Below are 7,746 nucleotides of genomic sequence, written 5' to 3'. Positions count from 1 at the left end.
TGATATACGCTTATCGCGTCAAATAAATAAATAAATAATATCTTTTAACATTTTTATGAGAATGCTTTTTAGTTATTTCTTTTAAATTTAGATTTTACCAGAGTTTAGCGTTAAGCCAACCCAAGTGATGATTTAACAAAATGAAAATTAATGTTATATAACATGAACAAAATATAAAAGAAACCATGACTAATTTCACTAGAGTGAAAAAATGAGAACATTACTTTGAGTGATAGCAATATAATGTTGTTAATTATAGTGAAAATTATTTTCTTGCAAACATTTTTTTTAATTTCTATGTAATTGTGGCCTTTATTGTTTATGCTATATTTATATTTTATATGGCTTATATGGTTTGCTTGATGAACTTGGATGGCATCAACCAATCATGGCATATGTGCCTTGGAAGAATGAATAGAGAAAGGATACCTTGCAAGCAACTTTATCAATGATAGATCAAATAACGTTCTTTTTATTGAGAAAAAAAAAATCATGAATACTTGAAAACAAAACATTTATTACCTTCATTCAAGAAATGTATATTGTAAGCAATTTCTCTTGATAAATTTCTTTGCAATTTAGAAATAAGTTAAGAAATACAGTTTAGTGATAGAGATGGTAATTTATACCCTATCCGATGGGTATATCTATACCCATATACGGTCAAAGAGGGTATACCCGGTCAAAGAAGGTGTATTTATAACCCTCTTTGACCGGATATGGGTACGGGTAAGGGCATTATCTTTTATTTTTTGAGCGGGTACGGATCAGTAAAGGTATGCCCCTATTCTGTCCATACCCTTATCCTTACCTTTACCCATTGAAGAGGGTACGGGTTTAACCCTCACCCTCTCATTTATATATATATATATATATATAATTTTTTTTATTGAACTAAACGTTTACCCACAATTTACCCAAAATATATTTTTATGGTGAAAATAATACTTCAAATTTATCTAAATATATTATTTTAATTTTATTTAATTTTTATATTTATAATTGATAAAGTATAATATTATCAAAATTGAATTTTGGATATATATTAAGAATCATAATTAAATTAAAAGATAAACATTATAAAAAAAATATAAAAAAATAATGTTATAATAATTTATTCTATAAATTATAAGAACATTTTGAAAAATAAAACACTAATAAAAATCAATTGAATATAACTTATAAGAATTACTTCTAATGTATTTTATATTCAAAATCTTACTAGATATTTATAATATTTGAAGCTATATAAAATATAAATAGTAGATATATAAAAAAGTTTAAAACAAAAACCAAGATAGTTAAACATAAAAAAAAGAAAAAAAAATGTAGAGTTACCATTGAGTCCTAAACAAACGTCATTTTTATATGATTATATAATTTAAGATAAACAAATATATATCAACTTGTAATTTGGAATATATGGACATGTGTTTAAAGATTGTAATGTAATGTATAATTAATTTATTATTAGTATTATTATTTGAATTTATATTTAAATTTAAATTTAAATTTAATTTAATAATTTGAACAATGGGTAAGCGGTTACCCTGTGAGTATACCCATACCCTACGAGTAAGGGTATGGGTATGATTTTTTTTTATCTTGAAGGGCATGGGTAAGGGTACGGATATAGGGTAGGGGTTATAGGTATGGGTAAAAGTTTTGGCATACTCTATCTATAATCCATACTCTATCCGTTGTCATCCCTATTTAGTGGTAAGTAAGTAGTGGTTAGCTCAGCATATAGCAGTAGTCACTTGCAGTGCGTAGTGAAGTGGTAACCATTGAAATCTCAAATCTTGCACTATATTAATTTTGGCCACACTGCACAAGCATTGAAATCTTGTACTGTATTTGTTCATATTGGGCCATTTGCTGGGAAATTCAAATTTCATGGCGAGAATCAATTATTGATGTCATGATGCTCGTGTCAAATGTGTTCCAAGAGAATAAAACAGTGGCCGTACGTCCCCATTGTTTGTGGCATTAGCACTTGCTCACATGAGTCACATTTGGGCAAAAATATCAAAGCCTACATCCATTACCCCATTTTAAACAAGTTGGGCCATGTATTAATCAAATGGGAGTGTAGTGATAATTACTTCAGTGACTTCTTTTACCTAAGTGTTTACCTAAGAATATGATTAAAAAAAAGAAAAATCTTAAGTAAAAATGTAGCTAGATTTAACCCAAGTACAGTAATAATTTGCCTTGATTGACATATATATTAAATAAATATGTAAACAAAAGCCATGTTGGCAATTCATATGTACAAATAAGTGTCAATCAAGACATGTGTGATGTATCATATTTTCTAATAATAAATCTAAATTTTGGAACTTAAAACAAGACTTTGCTTGAAAGCATGTATTTAGCCATTCCCATTCAGACACGCTTCTTTTTGCCTTGATCCCTCACAAGTAACAGTGACACCATTAATTCTCATTATTACTGTGTGTGCCTTATGCTAACTCTCTCTAAATTTTCTCACTTATTATAAGCCTCCCTAGCTTGCACCACTTCTCATCCTCCATCTCTCTCTCTCTCTCTCTCTCTCTCTCTCTCTCTCTCTCTAAATCTCAAACTCTCTTCTTTGTTCTTTCTTTCTTCTTCTTCTTCTTCTCTTCTCTCTGCTTCATGATTTTCATTATTACCCTCATCTTCTTCTTCTTTTGTGTTTATTGATCTTCATTATCATCATCATCATCATCATCATCTTCTTCTTCTTCTTCTTCTTCTTCATCATCTTAATAGACCTTAACCTTTGCATCTTGAACTTCTTCCCTTCCATCCTTATATTATCATTGTTAGCATCATTATTTTTTTCCTCTTTAAATTTATAAGATATTTTCTTTATTCAATAAAACACCACCATCATTTCTTTTTCTTCTTCTCTCATCAAAACTATCTCTATATAGCTATTAATTATCTGTCTATATATATATATATATATATCAAAAGTTATGGGGTTTACATCAGCTTTGTGCCACCTTACACCATACTCAGAGATGAAAACAAGGAGCTCTTCATTGATCTATGGGAACAAGAAGCCAAAAAGAACTACTTCTACAAGCCCAGTAATATTTAATATTTATACAAACTCACTCAATTACATATACATACAAATATTTACTAATTGATCTTACCTAATTATTGTTTTCATTTAGATGGCAAGGTTGTTTGGCCCTTCAATCTTTGAGGCATCTAAACTCAAGGTCTTGTTCGTTGGCATCCATGAGAAGAAGAACAAGACCACTACTCTTCTCCCAAGAACATACACTCTCACTCACAGCGACGTCACTTCTCATCTTACTCTTGCCATTTCCCACACCATTCATCATCCTCAGGTAATATATCCATGCATTTTAGTGTTAGTGTTTCAATGGTTCAATTTCATATTTCTCAATATTTACATGATCAGATCTTTTCTCATATATATATATATATATATATATTAAAAGAAATCATATATCAAAAAGTACTTACAGTCATCGATCGGTGTAATAATTAAGCGGTAAGACATTTGATTGCAAACACATAGTATTTAGAAAATATTCACTTAACCTCTTTATTTCTAATTAAGAAAAACTAAACAATAATTTTATTAATTCAAATTACAGTTACAAGGATGGTATCACTGGTTACAAAGAGATGAAGTAGTAGCCGAATGGAAAAAAGTGCGAGGAGAAATGTCACTCCATGTACACTGCCACATTAGTGGTGGTCACTTCCTCCTCAACCTCTTCGCCTCTTTTCGGCATTACATCTTCTCCAAGGAATTACCAGTAGTTCTCAAAGCCTTTGTTCACGGAGATGAGAGTCTTTTTAGCACATATCCGGAGCTCGAACATGCACTGGTTTGGATTCATTTCCATTCAAACATACCAGAATTTGATCGTGTTGAATGTTGGGGAACTCTCCGGGAAGCGGCTACCGCCGGCCGTGTTGGACCTAACCATAATTTTTCTTCGGAATCTTATTCATTTTCAGTTTGGAAACGCTGGTGTGATGGTGAATGTTGTTGTTGTTTCCCAAGATCCCAAAGCATTATTGACATGCAATTGTTGAATGGCATTCATGAACAACCTTAGATTTAAAAACCAAAGTAAAAAATGGCGATTTTTTTTTTGGTGACCTTGTGAATAACCAATGTTATCTAGCCCAATAGACAGAGTATTCACTATTCTCACACAGGGGTCGAGTGTTCAAATCTATTCCGATGCATGATCAGAAAAAGTATACTGTGCGTTGAAGGTGGAGGGACGTCTCATATATAAAATGCTACAAAAGATCCTAGTGTGTGAACAAACTTGCAATCCAATCCTTGTAAAGAGATGAGGGTGCATAACTAGATGATTAATTTCCGGGTGTGTGCACTCTCCTGATTAATTGTTGCACTTATCACATTTGTATATATATATATATATATATTATTTATATTGTTGGATTAGTTGCATGTGAATATTGAATGCTAGTTACTTGATTTAGTAGGATTGTTATTTGATTTTCAATGTTTAGAATGAATTAGAGTAAACTTTGGTGGCTTTCTTTGTTATTGTTTTTCTTTTTGGAGGGCACTCTCCTGATTAATTGTTGCACTTATCACATGATTCACATTTGTATATATATACATTATTTATATTGTTGGATTAGTTGCATGTGAATATTGAATGCTTGTTACTTGATTTAGTTGGATTGTTATTTGATTTTCAATGTTTAGAATGAATTAGAGTAAACTTTGGTGGCTTTCTTTGTTATTAATTGTTTTTCTTTTTGGAGGTGGTCCAAAGCTGATAGCTCATGAGTAGACGTCAAGTTAATTAGTGCATGCATGAGTTCGGCAACTCAATAAGTTGAAAGCTCAGCAAAAGTCAGCATTGGGTTGTTTGACCAAAATCACTGAAAATTTGTGCACATATGTTTGATTGGTTTTCCATATCGTTTTGGAGTTTCATTTTTATTCTTGACTTCTAATAAAATCATTAATTATAAATTATGTATATATATATATATATTACGGCCCAGTTGCTACCGTAACATTTAATTTGTGTTTTAAAAATAAAAAATTTGAAGCATGTTTTTGAGAAAAATTATCAAACTTTATTATATTTATCATCATCTAAAGTTGTTAAATAAAATTTTAAAAATTTCTATTCCGTGCTCATTGATTGACATCTATACATTTTTTTTTTTTTGAAATAAATGTTGATAAACCACAGCTTTATTGAATAAAAAGAGAGCAGAAAGTACTAAGATAAAAATCTCTCACCGGGAAGTGAGGAGGAACTAAAAACAACAGGGAAAAATAAAAAGGCAGGGAGAGAAGGAGCTAGGAAGGCGGAAGACACCGTCCCGGGTCCCTCGAGCCTATCCAAGCCATCAAAAGGAGCAACTACTCCTGCGCATGATCAGAGTCCGATTCTCCAACAGGGTTTGAGTCTCTGGCGCTGTAGAAGTTAAGAGAGCGCTTGATTTTCAGAGAAGCTTCAGTGAGGACTGGTTGCTGACTATCTCCTGTAATTGAGAACCAAGAGAGGAGCATATTAGCGCTTTTAATAAAGATATTGAAAACCCAGTAAAAACAATCAAATGGAAAAATACGAGTGTTTTCGTTCAATCCGGATATTCCACAAGATTGCACGGGAAATAAGATCCCGGAGGGTTCGGTGTTGTGGGATAAGAGATGGAATCCAAGAAGTCCAAAGAGTGGGGAATTGAATGTGGAGAAAGGTTGAAACCAAGGATTTGAGAAAAAGAAACCCCGAGACGATTGGAGAAATCACATTCAAGAAAAAAAGATGGTTAACATTTTTCGAAGCTTTTGTGACATAGAACACGAGTGTCTCGTGGAGCTTTGAGTGTTGCACCCTCTTTTAAAGAGATTTGTGAGAGTGAGAATTTTATCTTCCCCAGTGAGCCAGCAGAAAAGAGTTATTTTGCTAGGACAACGAGTTTTCCAGAAATGAGAATAAAGTGGACTACGCATTCCACCATCAATGAGGAATTTATAAAATGATTTGACAGTGAATTTTCCACTTTTTTCCAATGCCCAGGAATAGAAATCTTCCTGACTATGAGAGCAATCTGGAATGATCTCTAAGAGATAGGATAGCATGTCTGAGGGAGCAGAGTAAAAGAGAACCTCTGGACAATTAATAAGTTGGATGAATTGTCTAATATTTATCCAAGGAGATGTACAATCCGAAAAAAGTGTTGGCCAGAGGTCTTTGAGCAATTGTCCATCATGCCAACTGTCAAACCAAAGAGATGTGTTTGAGCCATTTCTGATGATTTTGTGTATACAGGATCGGAAGGGAAGTAAAGTAGAGTTCACTCCTGCCCAAAAGAAAGATTTGTTTCTAGGTGGGTTGTGGAAAAGGATTCCATTTGGGCTACCAGTTGAGTAATTATAATGAATGATTTTAGCCCAACTACTATCAGGATTACAAGATAATTTCCACCACCACTTCCCAAGTAGAGCTTTATTAAAATCCTGAAGGTTGAGGATTCCCCAACCTCCCATTTCGCGGGGTCTGGTGATTCTATTCCAGGCAACCAATCTGATTCCTTTGGAGCTTAGATCATGACCTTTCCAAAGAAAATCTCTTCGAATTTGATCAATATCTTTGATTACCCAGGCAGGAAGTTTGAATACCGACATCCAATAAACTGGGACAGTTGAGAGCACAAAATTAATGAGAGTTAGGCGACCTCCAAGAGATAGGTAGTTTGTTTTCCAAGGATTGAGCCTAGATCGAACCATTCCAATGAGTTTTGCCCAATCAATACGTCTTGGCCTTCTTCCGGAAAGAGGAATCCCTAAATAAGTGATTGGCAAACAGTTTCTGGAACAGTTAAGAATTCTAGCGGAAGTGTGATGGGGTTGGAAACCATAGTGTGTAGAATACAAGCAGCTTTTCGAAAAGTTGATGGAAAGACCAGAAGACCCCTCAAAGAGATAAAGAATTAATTTGATGATTTGTAGATCTTCTTGTCCTCCAGCTGAGAATATTAAGAGATCATCGAGATATTGCAAATGATGTAAATTGATTAAATGATCCAAAAGAAACACCCACTAACACTTTAGATCTAAGAGCATGGAAGAACATGGCGCTTAGGACATCTCGACAGAAGGGCAAATAGCAGAGGTGAAAGAGGGTCGCCTTGTCTCATACCTCTTTTACATCTAATGTAACCTTGAGTGGAACCATTTATAATGAACTGAGTTTTGGCAGTACTAAGGATGGTATGGATCCAGGAGAGCCATCTAGGTCCGAATCCTCTAGCAGAGAAGGGACGTCAAGAAGAAAGTTCCAATCTAAAGAATCGAAAGCTTTTAGCGAAGTCCACTTTGAAGACATAACCCAGGAATTTTTTTCGCTTTTGCAGATTGAAAATTACTTCCTGGGCGCCAATAATGTTATCCGCAATGCATCTTCCTTTAATAAAGCCAGATTGTGAATCGTCCACCAGATTAATAATCACAGCGCTAAGCCGGGAAGCAAGGATTTTTGAGATAATTTTACAAGTGCAGTTGATTAGACTTATGGGTCGATAATTCAAAACATCCTTTGACTCATTATTTTTAGCAATGAGAGCAATATGAATCCAATTTAGACATTCAAAGTTAATGGTGCCCTCATAAAAGCCCTCACAAAGATTGACTAAGGAATCCTGAAGAGTGGTCCAGTGTTTCTGAAAGAAGAAAATGGGAAAGCCGTCTGGACCAGGAGCTTTATCAGA

At 33.7% G+C, this 7,746-nt stretch overlaps 1 protein-coding gene across 1 annotated transcript; it reads left to right on the top strand.

Moving 5' to 3' along the window:
* The first annotated feature begins 2,650 nt into the window (after nucleotides 1-2,650).
* On the top strand, nucleotides 2,651-4,558 carry LOC120271569 (protein STAY-GREEN homolog, chloroplastic-like). The gene is made up of 3 exons (XM_039278269.1): nucleotides 2,651-3,080; nucleotides 3,171-3,350; nucleotides 3,624-4,558. Exons 1-3 carry the CDS (start codon nucleotides 2,967-2,969, stop codon nucleotides 4,092-4,094), a joined length of 765 nt encoding a protein of 254 aa, XP_039134203.1. The 5' UTR covers nucleotides 2,651-2,966; the 3' UTR covers nucleotides 4,095-4,558.
* Nucleotides 4,559-7,746: the final 3,188 nt, after the last annotated feature.

The sequence above is a fragment of the Dioscorea cayenensis genome, chromosome 1 (assembly GCF_009730915.1).
Source record: "Dioscorea cayenensis subsp. rotundata cultivar TDr96_F1 chromosome 1, TDr96_F1_v2_PseudoChromosome.rev07_lg8_w22 25.fasta, whole genome shotgun sequence".
NCBI lineage: Eukaryota > Viridiplantae > Streptophyta > Magnoliopsida > Dioscoreales > Dioscoreaceae > Dioscorea > Dioscorea cayenensis.
This window is presented reverse-complemented; position numbering and strand designations above follow the sequence as displayed.

What these genes read in the sequence shown, in the direction of transcription:
- LOC120271569 (XM_039278269.1), top strand. Translation starts at nt 2,967, where the DNA reads ATGGGGTTTACATCAGCTTTGTGCCACCTTACACCATACTCAGAGATG. An exon ending in GAACTACTTCTACAAGCCCA is followed by an intron (nt 3,081 to 3,170) that starts GTAATATTTAAT and finishes GTTTTCATTTAG; the next exon opens with ATGGCAAGGTTGTTTGGCCC. An exon ending in ACACCATTCATCATCCTCAG is followed by an intron (nt 3,351 to 3,623) that starts GTAATATATCCA and finishes TTCAAATTACAG; the next exon opens with TTACAAGGATGGTATCACTG.